The sequence below is a fragment of the Salvelinus alpinus genome, chromosome 27 (genome assembly GCF_045679555.1).
Source record: "Salvelinus alpinus chromosome 27, SLU_Salpinus.1, whole genome shotgun sequence".
NCBI lineage: Eukaryota > Metazoa > Chordata > Actinopteri > Salmoniformes > Salmonidae > Salvelinus > Salvelinus alpinus.
Window position 1 is genome coordinate 19,237,770 of NC_092112.1, and position 12,643 is coordinate 19,250,412.

The 12,643-nt window shown below is 40.1% G+C and overlaps 1 protein-coding gene across 4 annotated transcripts; it reads left to right on the top strand.

Moving 5' to 3' along the window:
* The first annotated feature begins 438 nt into the window (after positions 1 to 438).
* On the top strand, positions 439 to 10,928 carry LOC139556118 (PE-PGRS family protein PE_PGRS47-like). Of its 4 annotated transcripts, none has more exons than XR_011671068.1 (2): positions 439 to 671; positions 10,348 to 10,928. XR_011671068.1 is itself a non-coding variant. In XM_071369661.1 (2 exons), exon 2 carries the CDS (start codon positions 4,783 to 4,785, stop codon positions 5,851 to 5,853), a length of 1,071 nt encoding a protein of 356 aa, XP_071225762.1. In that variant the 5' UTR covers positions 449 to 671; positions 4,647 to 4,782; the 3' UTR covers positions 5,854 to 5,887. The 4 variants fall into 4 exon arrangements, 3 of the variants coding, with proteins under 3 accessions (XP_071225762.1, XP_071225765.1, XP_071225764.1); XM_071369661.1 differs by lacking the exon at positions 10,348 to 10,928 and adding an exon at positions 4,647 to 5,887 and having other exon boundaries at positions 449 to 671; XM_071369664.1 differs by lacking the exon at positions 10,348 to 10,928 and adding an exon at positions 4,647 to 5,887 and having other exon boundaries at positions 450 to 543.
* Positions 10,929 to 12,643: the final 1,715 nt, after the last annotated feature.

Below are 12,643 nucleotides of genomic sequence, written 5' to 3' on the forward strand. Positions count from 1 at the left end.
TTAAAACTTGAGACTTGAATTGCCTCTGCATTCTCAAGCGTGTGGAATATTTTGTAAATGATCAGACATTTCTTTGGAAAAGGCTATTGACTTGATAGGGAAAACATATATAGTTGTTTGAACTGCCGGTTTTTGAGTTTTGATTACATGGCACGATGACAGACTACAGCTTTATTCAAAGCAAATATTTAACATTTAGTTGTGGACACCGTGAATGGGGAAACATATAAGATTTAAAACCATAATGTCACATTTTGTATCAATCGGACAGTGTAGTAAGAAATTGCCACAAATTAAAATGTATACAAATGTGGAAATGATGGGTCTTGTTACTCTCACGGAAGAATATCAGTCAGCTCTTTTGGGTGTACTTCGTTTTTTCCAGCACTTTCCATGAAAAACCCGCCTACAAAGTGACGTCACGTGCGTGTCAAACGCAGTCCTCGCCGCACAGATGTCGCGCCCATTGGTCGCGCCGTAGAGCAGACTACTCGGATTACCACAAATGAGCCACAAACTGTTCAAACACAGACAAATACTATGGTAACCAAATTCTAACATACATGAATACAGGGAGCTATGCCTTTTCTATAATTAAAAGACAACTCATTGCTGAAGGTGACAGACAAAGAATGTCAAGGAAGCAGTGGTGTGGTGGAGGCTATACGCAGGTACAGTATATGCCGTATACTGTACCCACTTTTGTTCAGTGGGCATTGTTAATACTCACTTCTTAATCCACGGATGCGTATCAAAGTAGTGTAGCGGAGGTATATGCCGTGTCAATGATGCATTACAGTCAAAGACAGGCAGAAACTGCTTCTTCAATATAAATCCCCGATCACACTTATAGGTGGGTTGCAACCCTGTCTCTCATTAAGTGTGTACTATTTGTAAAAATCAGCACAATGTTTGTATGCACTAATAGCAGAAATTTATGGCGCATCGAAATCAATAACACCAGATACCTCTGATGCCACGCCCCTTCTGAATCTCTAAACTCGATGCGCCCTGAGTTTGTGCTATAAGTACAAATAAACATAAATGCTTATTTGGTTGAAGCTAGCAATTTTACAGTGAGAACGAGGTGAGTTATTGGACAAGAAATTACAAATAATCTAGTATTCTCTGTATTTCGGCCCGCATAATTCTAAACAATTTATTTCAATCAGTTATGTATATTCGTTAATCTTGTAGACAGGAAGTGATATTTATTCGCCCTGGCCAACAGTCGCTTGTATGCTAACGTTAGCTTTTTGGTTCCCGCCGGTTGTAACCCCAGTGAATATTGGACCTTTTTAGCTAGCTGCTCGCCGTTATTAATTATGTAAAAAGACAATCAATAATATCAATCGTGTAAGCACATGGAAATACTTTTTAGCGATGTTTTAAAGGTATTTATTTCATGATTTAAAAGTGTCTGGCAGTGAGTGATGGACTGTGAAATTCAATCGCCCATGATTCCGTAGCACCGGAACTAACGTTTTATAAATTCTACCGGAACTGACCTTTGTGTTCGTTCTTTTTCTTATATTTTTTAATGTATTTTTTATTAACAACAAATCAATACAGAAAGTACATAAGGGAACACAAGTATATATAGATTATATATAACGGACAATCGAGCTAGGGGGTACAATATCACATTACAATTACACAAGGACCTTAAGGGACATACATACACTTACAATTCTAACAGGTTTTTTGTTAGTAGAATATTTAACTGTCTTAAAATACAGTTCAATTTCTTTTTGTAGGGTAAGAAAATGTGTTTTTTTGTTAGTAAATTTACATTTGTGTATATGAAATTTGGCCAAAAGAATAATGGAATTAATTACATAAAAATGTTTAAACTTATTTTTATCGTATGTAAAGAATCCAAGCAGTACATCTCTCCACAATAGTGTAGAATCTTCATAAATGTGTTCAATTATAAATCTACTGATGTCTTGCCACAGTTTTCTTAGATGTATACAATGCCAAAAAAGATCCAACACTGTTTCTGGGTGGTCATTACAAAAGGAGCAATTTGAGTTGATGTTTTCCTTAAACTTCTTCATATAGTGGTTGGCAGGATAATATTTATGAATAATTTTAAAGGAAACTTCCTTCATTTTGTTAACAAGTAGGTATGTGTGTGGCAACATCCAAACTTTTTTCCAACAGATATTATCAATAAATCCATTCCAATAAGGCATGACATAAGGTATAGATACAACATCCTGCTGAAACAAGGTTCGTATCGCTCTGTTGTTGAATGGACCAAAAGAGAAACAAATCTTTCCTTCTGATGAGTCAACAGGGTCAATAGAAGGTAGGCTCTGAGGGTCAGGTCTTGACACGTTCCTGAATAACAGAGCAACACCTGAGGGAATGGCGTCTAAAACAATTGCAAAATCTTTAGGTGTTACAGGGACCTTGTAAAGTGATAAGAATTCCTTATAACTGAGTAAAAGACCCTCTGCATTTACCAGTTGGCTCACCAAAATCAAATCAAGTTTATTTTATATAGCCCTTCGTACATCAGCTAATATCTCGAAGTGCTGATAGGATACCAATAGGATATTATTTCGGAACCAATATTCTTAAAACAAAGAAGTATTTTTATACAATATATCCAGATTATTCCATTTATAATATCTGTGTGGAGAAAAATTGTGTTTATAAATTAAGGACCATGACAAGAAAACCTGCCGATGAAAAGCAGAAAGTTTCACTGGAATTTTGTCAATATTATAATTGCACAACAACATGAAGTTAAGGCCACCAAAAGAAGAGAAGACATGATGAGGAATAAAATTCCAGATAGAAGTGGGTCTTCTTAGGAATTGTTTTATCCAATTGATCTTAAAAGTATTATTTAAAGTAGTAAAGTCCAGAAAATTCAGTCCAACATTCTCATAAGTGTTCATTACAACAGTTTTCCTAATGTAATGGGTACGGTTTCTCCAAAGAAAGTTGAAAAGCATCTGGTCTATCTCCTTGCTTATTTTACTGTCAAGATATAAAGATAGAGCGCCATATGTTAGTCTAGAGATACCTTCAGCCTTGGTTATTAGGACTCTACCTTTTAAAGATAAGTCCCTCCGTAGCCATTGATTTAGCTTCTTCTGGGTATTTTTAATAAGAGTGTTACAATTTAGTAAGCCTCTAGACTTCTGATCCTTTGTAATGGTTATGCCTAAATATGTAAGTTCTTCTTTTACTGGAATACCATAATATGAAGGTGTCACACAATCTTTGACAGCTATGAGTTCACATTTATTAATGTTAAGGTATAGACCAGACGCTTTGGAAAAGGATTGTATCACATTGATTGATATGGGAATTTGGTTAGCGTCTTTCAGAAAAAGTGTAGTATCATCAGCCAGCTGGCTTATAATAATTTCTTTACCAGCTATGGAAATACCTTGTACAGGACTATTTTTTAAAGAATTTGCAAGAAGTTGGGTGATTAATAAAAACAGATACGGGGAGATAGGACAACCTTGTCTAATTCCTCTCTTTAACTCAAATCTAGGTGAGGTGCCATATTTCAATTTGATAGAGCTGTTACCATTTGCATAGAGAGTCTTAATAGCCTTACAGAAAAAATGCCCAAAGCCAAGTCTCAAGGGAGTGGAAGAGAAACTGATGCTCTACTGTGTCAAATGCTTTATAAAAAATCAAAAAATAATATGAAGCTATCCTCAGTTATTAGGTCTGAGTAGTCAAGTATGTCTAATCTGACATTGTTAGAAATATGTCTGTTCCTCATGAAGCCAGACTGTGAAAACCCACAGGACGGTAGATGTCCAAGAAGAGGGTTGGGCATGCCTGATCTAATCAAATGGCTACCCAGAATTTTTGCATTGCCCCCCACCCTTTTACGCTGCTGTTACTCTCTGTTATTATCTATGTATAGTCACTTAAATAACTCTACCTACATGTACATATTACCTCAACTAACCGGTGCCCCCTGTATATAGTCTCGCTATTGTTATTTTACTGCTGCTCTTTAAGTATTTGTTACTTTTATTTCTTACTTTTTTTAGGTATTTTTATTAAAACTGCATTGTTGGTTAAGGGCTTGTAAGTAAGCATTTTACATTAAGGTCTACACCTGTTGTATTCGGCGCAAAATTTGATTTTGAAGAGTGAGATCTCCCTTGGGGGATTTCTTAATAGACTTATCAAGGCTATTAAGAAATCGTTACACTACTCCCTCGGTTCAGAAAACATAACCTGTGCTTCTCTGTCACAAATCCCTCACGCCTTAATAACAGGACATACTTTTGACCCTCATACACTATCCTACTTCTGCTCATCAGAGTAGCAAATGGTAGGAGGGGATATTGACCTGAGGTAGGCTTGACGCCAGGTTGCTTGACCCAAAGGAAATCACACTACACACAACAACCCCAAGAGAATAAGAGCCTCATCAAGACTAGCATCGTTCACCTGGTCAGGCAGCATGACTACCTTGTTAGGACATTTCTAACTAGTACTAAATGCAGTTGCAAAATACTGACCAATTTTAGCTGGCTTCATTTCAATTTCATTTCAATGTGGGATTTCATTTCGATGTGGGATTAAATACAAAGTGGTGCTATAAAACTTTCAAATCCTTAGACCGATTGACTGTAAACTAAGCTTCTGTCTTGCAGGCATGAACAACTGAGAAAGAGGACAAGTACATTAGAGTGTCTTGTTTGAGAAACAGACGCGTCACAAGTCCTCAACCTGCAGCTTCATTAAATAGTACCCGCAAAACACCAGTCTCAATGTCACGTTCGTTTAGAGATGGATTGGACCGAGGTGCAGCGTTGTAGGCGTACATTTTACTTTTATTTAAATGACACCGGTCTGCCGACCGTCGCTGGAGGCTCTGGACTGCAGACCGTCGCTGGAGACTCTGGACTGCAGACCGTCGCTGGAGACTCTGGACCTTGGATCGTCTCTGGAGGCTCTGGGCCATGGATCATCACTGGAGGCTTCGGGCCATGGATCATCACTGGAGGCTCCGGGCCATGGATCATCACTGGAGGCTTCGGGCCATGGATCATCACTGGAGGCTCCGGGCCATGGATCATCACTGGAGGCTCCGGGCCATGGATCATCACTGGAGGCTTCGGGCCATGGATCATCACTGGAGGCTCCGGGCCATGGATCATCACTGGAGGCTTCGGGCCATGGATCATCACTGGAGGCTCCGGGCCATGGATCATCACTGGAGGCTCCGGGCCATGGATCATCACTGGAGGCTTCGGGCCATGGATTATCACTGGAGACTTCGTGATTGGAGCAGGCACAGGACGTACCAGGCTGGAGACACGCACTGGAGGCCGGGTGCATGGAGCTGGCACAGGATATAATGGGCCGTGGAGGCGCACTGGAGGTCTGGAGCGTAGAGCTGGCACAATGCGTCCTGGACAAAGGACCACCTTCGCATGGCAAGTGCGGGGAGCTGGCACAGGACGCACTGGGCTGTGGAGGCGCACTGGATACACGGTGTGTAGAACCGGCACACATTGTACCGGAACGGTGACACATACCTCAGGGCGAGTGCGTGGAGGAGACACAGGACGTACCGGACTGGGGAGGCGCACTGAAGGCCAGATGTGTGAAACTGGTGCATATGACAACGGTGTCTTTTATACTGATAACAAGTTCAAACAGGTGCCATTAATACAGGTAACGAGTGGAGGACAGAGGAGCCTCTTGAAGAAGAAGTTACAGGTCTGTGAGAGCCAGAAATCTTGCTTGTTTGTAGGTGACCAAATACTTATTTTCCACCATAATTTGCAAATAAATTCATTAAAAGTCCTACAATGTGATTTTCTGGATTTTTTTCCCTCATTTTGTCTGTCATAGTTGAAGTGTACCTATGATGAAAATTACAGGCCTCTCTCATCTTTTTAAGTGGGAGAACTTGCACAATTGGTGGCTGACTAAATACTTTTTTGCCCCACTGTATATATATATATATATATATATCTGAACAAGAGAGCCTCATCGAAATTGCAACAAGCGGTTCTGGGAAAATTGAATTGAATCACTGCCAGATTTCTGGATAGGGCTGCGCTCACAGTTTCTTGCCTTGGCAAATCATGCTGGTAAGACACTGATGCCCTTTGCAACCACGTACCTATGTGAGAGTGGATTCTCAGCCCTCACTCGCATGAAAACTAAATACAGGCACAGAATGTGTATGGAAAATGATTTAAAACTGAGACTCTCTCCAATACAACCAAACATTTCAGAGTTATGTGCATCCTTTCAAGCACATACTTCTCATTAACCTGTGGTGAGTTATTCACAATTTTCCATGAACAAATAAGGTTTTATATATAAGATGGCTAAATAAAGAGCAAAATTGTTCATTATTATTATATTATTATTTGTGCCCTGGTCCTATAAGAACTACAGCCGGGCTGAGACAAACTCACGATCATTCTTATGTTTAATAAATGTATCGTATAGTGTGTGTGTGGCAGGCTTACAATGATGGCAAAAAAACAACATTTGAGAATGCGCTAACCCTGGTGCTAGATGCGGTACGTAGCTGGAGGTTGAATGTTTGAAGGGGTACGGGACTATAAAAAGTTTGGGAACCACCACCACTGACACAGTATAACATAAAATTATGACATACAGTACCAGTCAAAAGTTTGGACACCTACTCATTCAATGGTTTTTCTTTACTTTTACTATTTTCTACATTGTAGAATAATAGTGAAGATATCAACACTATGAAATAACACATATGGAATCATGTAGTAACCAAAAAAGTGTTAAACATATCAAAATATATTTGAGATTCTTCAAAGTATTTGTATTTATCATGGATCCCCATTAGCTGCTGCCAAGGCAGTTAATACAATTTTAAAAACATTACAATACATTCACAGATTTCACAACACACTGTGTGCCCTCAGGCCCCTACTCCACCACATATCTACAGTACTAAATCCATGTGTATGTATAGTGCGTATGTTATTGTGTGTGTTTATGCATGTGTCTGGGCCTATGTTTGTATTGCTTCACAGTCCCCGTTGTTCCATAAGGTGTTTTTTTAATCTGTTATTTTAAATCAAATTTTACTGCTTGCGTCAGTCACTTGATGTGGAATAGAGTTCCATGTAGTCATGGCTTTATGTAGTACTGTGTCCCTCCCATAGTCTATTCTGGATTTGGGGACTGTGAAGAGACCTCGTGGCATGTCTTGTGGGGTATACATGGGTGGCCGAGTTGTGTGCCAGTAGTTTAGACAGACAGCTCGTTGCATTCAACATGTCAACACCTCTCATAAATAAAAGTAGTGATGAAGTCAATCTCTCCTCCACCAAGGGCCAGCCGTGCTGCCCGGTTCTAAGCCAATTGCAATTTTCCTAAGTCCTTTTTTGTGGCACCTGACTACACAACTGAACAGTAGTCAAGGTGCGACTAAACTAGGGCCTGTAGGACCTGCCTTGTTGACAGTGTTGTTAAGAAGGCAGAGCATCGCTTTATTATAGACAAACTTCTCCCCATCTTAGCTACTACTGCATCAATATGTTTTGACCATGACAGTTTACAATCTAGGGTTACTCCAAGCAGTTTAGTCATCTCAACTTGCTCAATTTCCACATTATTAATAAAGATTTAGTTGAGGTTTAGGGTGTATTGAGTGTTTTGTTCCAAATACAATGCTTTTAGTTTTAGAAATATTTAGGGCTAACTTATTCCTTGCCACCCACTCTGAAACTAACTGCAGCTCTTTGTTGAGTGTTGCAGTCATATCAGTCGCTGTAGTAGCTGACGTGTATAGTGTTGAGTCATCCGCATACATAGACACTGTCACGACTCCCACCGAAGGTGGCTCCCCTTCCTGTTCGGGTGGCGCTCGGCGGTCATCGTCACCGGCCTATTAGCTGCCACTGATCCTTTCCCCCCCCCTTGTCTGTTTATTAGTTGCACCTGTGTTTAGTTAGGTTAATTGGTTGGCCTTTATTTACCAGCCGGCCCGCCTGCTGGTTGTGCGGGATTATTTTCAGTATACGTTTGTACTCGACTGTAAGTCACGGTTGTTTGTGTATGGTGTTTTTGGCTGAACTGTTTAGTTCCCTCTGTTTGGGGCATTTGTTTGAGTTGGCGTCATTTTCACCGGTGTGGTGTAATAAAAGTATCGCTACCCTGAACTCGCTGCTTACTGCACCTGACTTCTTCCTCCACTACACCCCGGACGTTACAAACACTCTGGCTTTACTCAAAGTCAGTGGCATGTCGTTAGTAAAAAAAATTAAAAGCAAGTGGCCTAAACAGCTACTCTGGGGAATTCCTGATTCTAACTGGATTATATTTGAGAGGCTTCCATTGAAGAACACCCTCTGTGTTCTGTTAGACAAGTAACTCTTTATCCACATTATAGCAGGGGGTGTAAAGCCATAATACAAGTTTTTCTAGCAGCTGCCTTGATGACAGCTTTGCACACTCTTGGCATTTTCTCAACCAGCTTCATGAGGTAATCACCTGTAATGCATTTCAATTAACAGGTGTGCCTTGTTAAAAGTTAATTTTTGGAATTTATTTCCTTCTTAATGCGTTTGAGCCAATCAGTTGTGTTGAGGTAGGGGTGGTATACAGAAGGTAGTCCTATTTGGTAAAAGACCAAGTCCGTATTATGGCAAGAACATCTCAAATAAACAAAGAGAAACGACAGTCCATCATTACTTTAAGTCATGAAGGTCAGTCAATCAGGAAAAGTTCAAGAACTTTGAAAGTTTCTTCAAGTGCAGTCGCAAAAACTATCTGATGAAACTGGCTCTCATGAGGACCGCCACAGGAAAGGAAGACCCAGAGTTACCTCTGCTGAAGAGGATAAGTTCATTAGAGTTACCATCCTCAGAAATTGCAGCCCAAATAAATGCTTCACAGAATTCAAGTAACAGACACATCTCAACATCAACTGTTCAGAGGAGACTGTGTGAATCAGGCCTTCATGGTCAAATTGCTGCAATGAAACCACTAACCACTAAAGGACACTAATAATACAAAGAGACTTGCTTGAGCCAAGAAACACAAGCAATGGACATAAGACCGGTGGAAATCTGTCCTTTGGTCTGACGAGTCCAAATTTGAGATTTTTGGTTTCAACTGCCTTGTCTTTGTGAGACGCAGAGTAGGTGAACTGATGATCTCCGCATGTGTGGTTCCCACTGTGAAGTAGAGGTCGACCGATTAATCAGAATGGCCGATTAATTAGGGCCGATTTCAAGTTTTCATAACAATCGGAAATCTGTATTTTTGGACGCCGATTTTGCCGATTTTTGTATTTTTTATTATTTTTAAAAATATTTTTTTCACACTTTTATTTAACTACGCAAGTCAGTTAAGAACACATTCTTATTTTCAATGACGGCCTAGGAACGGTGGGTTAACTGCCTTGTTCAGGGGCAGAACGACAGATTTTTACCTTGTCAGCTCAGGGATTCAATCTTGCAACCTCACGGTTAACTAGTCCAACGCTCTAACCACCTGCCTGTTACGCGAATGCAGTAAGAAGCCACGGTAAGTTGCTAGCTAGCATTAAACTTATCTTATAAAAAAACAATCAATCAATCGTAATCACTAGTTATAACTACACATGGTTGATGATATTACTAGTTTATCTAGCATGTCCTGCGTTGCATATAATCGATGCGGTGCGCATTCGCGAAAAAGGACTGTTGTTGCTCCAACGTGTACCTAACCATAAACATCAATGCCTTTCTTAAAATCAATACACAGAAGTATATATTTTTAAACCTGCATATTTAGCTAAAAGAAATCCAGGTTAGCAGGCAATATTAAGGGTATATGCAACAGTTTGGGAATATTGAAGACTCATGTTAAAAGGGATCACCAGCTTTCATATGTTCTCCTGTTCTGAGCAAGGAACTTAAATGTTAGCTTTCTTAAATGGCACATATTGCACTTTTACTTTCTTCTCCAAAACTTTGTTTTTGCATTATTTAAACCAAATTGAACATGTTTCATTATTTATTTGAGGCTAAATTGATTTTAAGTTAAAATACGTGTTCATTCAGTATTGTTGTAATTGTCATTATTACAAATAAAATAAAATAAATTGTCCGATTAATCGGTATCGGCTTTTTTGGTCCTCCAATAATCGGTATCGGTAGCAGCGTTGAAAAATCATAGTCGGTCGACCTCTACCGTGAAGCATGGAGGAGTAGGTGTGATGGTGTGGGGAAGCTTTGCTGTTGACACTGTGATTTATTTAGAAGTCAAGGCACACTTAACCAGCATGGCTACTACAGCATTCTGCAGCGATACGCCATCCCATCTGGTTTGCGCTTAGTGGGACTATCATTTGTTTTTTAACAGGCCAATGATCCCAACACACCTCCAGGCTGTGTAAGGGCTATTTGACCAAGAAGGAGAGTGATGGAGTGCTGCATCAGATGACCTGGCCTCCACAATCACCCGACCTCTACCCGTTTCAGATGGTTGGACCGCAGAGTGAAGGAAAAGCAGCCAACAAGTGCTCAGCATATGTGGGAACTCCTTCAAGACTGTTGGCAAATCATTCCAGGTGAAGCTGGTTGAGAGAATGCCAAGAGTGTGCAAAGCTGTCATCAAGGCTGTCACGTCCTGACCATAGTGCTTATGTGTTTTGCTTGTTTTAGTGTTAGTCAGAACGTGAGCTGGGTGGGCATTCTATGTTGTGTGTCTAGTTTGTCTGTTTCTGTGTTCAGCCTAATATGGTTCTCAATCAGAGGCAGCTGTCAATCGTTGTCCCTGATTGAGAATCATATATAGGTGGCTTGTTTTGTGTTGGGGATTGTGGGTGGTTGTCTTCTGTCTTTGTGTTCTGCACCAGATAGGACTGTTTTTGGTTTTCACATTTCTTGTTTTGTTGTTTGTAGTGTTCTCATATATTCTTTATTAAATCATGTTGAACACTAGCCGCGCTGCGTTTTGGTCCTCTCCTTCATCCCAGGAAGAAAACCGTTACAAAGGCAAAGGGTGGAAACTTTGAATAATCTGTTTAACACTTTTCTGGTTACTAAATATGTGTTATTTCATAGCTTTGATGTCTTCACTATTATTCTACAAGGTAGAAAATAGTAAAAATAATGGAAAATGAGTAGGTGTGTCCAAACTTTTGACTGGTACTGTATATCTATCAGAGTGGATTCTCATCTCTTCACCAAATAAACACAGTTATACTTAAGTTGCGTTGATGAAGAAATATAACACAATTTTTATTTAATAGTTTCCTGTACCTTTACCCATCCTCCTGCAGTATCCATGCTCCTGCACCTATCATCACAAGATACAGGTACAGTATGCTAGAATGCCAAACAAATACCATGCCAACCATAACATTTTTTTTTAATACAGCCAAGCTATTCTTTTCATGAGTTCTGTCATGTATTTTTTTAAATCTTAAAAAAAAATCTCCACTAGACTCTTTGATGCAGGACCTACAGGAGCTGATGAGGAGTTTCACTTGGCCATATTGTCACGTAACCCCAAAGGTGACTTGGGCAGAGAGGCAGGCCTTGTGTGCACAAAAGTGGGGGGAAAGAGAGAGGCAATGGTGGACAGCATGCTCTCTGCTGAAGCTACTGTGTTGGGCCGGTGTCAGTATTGCAACAGTGAGGATGCTGTTGTGCAGTGCAGAGATTGACTGCCGAGGCATCTTCTCTGTGCCGCATGTGACATAGCCACTCATAGCACCAAGGTTTTGCACAACAGGGAGACTCTGTTTGAAGGGTTTTATCACCCCTTATCCCCAACCACCGTAATTCATCAGGATGATGACGGGTCCCTTACCTTCCAGGAGCAAGGTGTGTTTATTGTTTTGGTGTTTCAAATTAAATCTGATAGCACCTCCTGCAATACCAACTTTTTAGTCATGCTGCAGTGACAAGTGACAAGGAGGTCATCCTGATTGAAAAAATGGTAAGTATGTGATTTTTAAAGACTTTACTTCTATTCACATGTTTTTAAAGAATGTAATGAATTACTTCTCAATAATTACTCCTGACTCAGGGTGCTACAACCTGTCCCTTCCTGATCTGAACTGCTCCAGATGTCTGAGACATTGGAGAGTAGGGCTGGATGAACTTGTAAAGAGTGTCTACTGGCCAGCCACTGTGACTCACCAGACGATCTACAAAGTGTACCTATTCAAGTCAGTGGCCCCAGGATGCTCCCGTCAAGCCTTTGTGGGAATGTTTGATGGAACAACAAAGCACTTTGGCAGGGTAAGTGTGTATATACTAATCAAATTATAATTTTAATTAATTAGTGGTTAATATTTGTCCCAAATATAAAAATTGCCCCTTACTTATACCTCTGTATGTTTTGCATGTTAATAGAGTGGAAAGATATGTGGCTACACATTCCAGAAAGCACTTACTGGCGGTTTGAAATAGACAAGCTTTGCGGAAGCGATCTCCATTGTCCTGCCTGCTCACAGGAGATGCATACTATATCAGTAGATGGGAATCGGAAGCAATACCGCTTCTGGAAAGCTTCTTGTTTTATACTACCTTATGTGTTTGATGTTTTGTTCAGAGTATAATTATACCTTCTTAAAGTGCATGCTGGTCTTTTTGTTATGAAGTATATGTTTGTGATGTTATATTGCAGTTGGTATTCTTTTTAGAAG

Coding starts and splice junctions, on each gene's coding strand:
- LOC139556118 (XM_071369661.1), top strand. CDS start 4,783: ATGGATTGGACCGAGGTGCAGCGTTGTAGGCGTACATTTTACTTTTAT.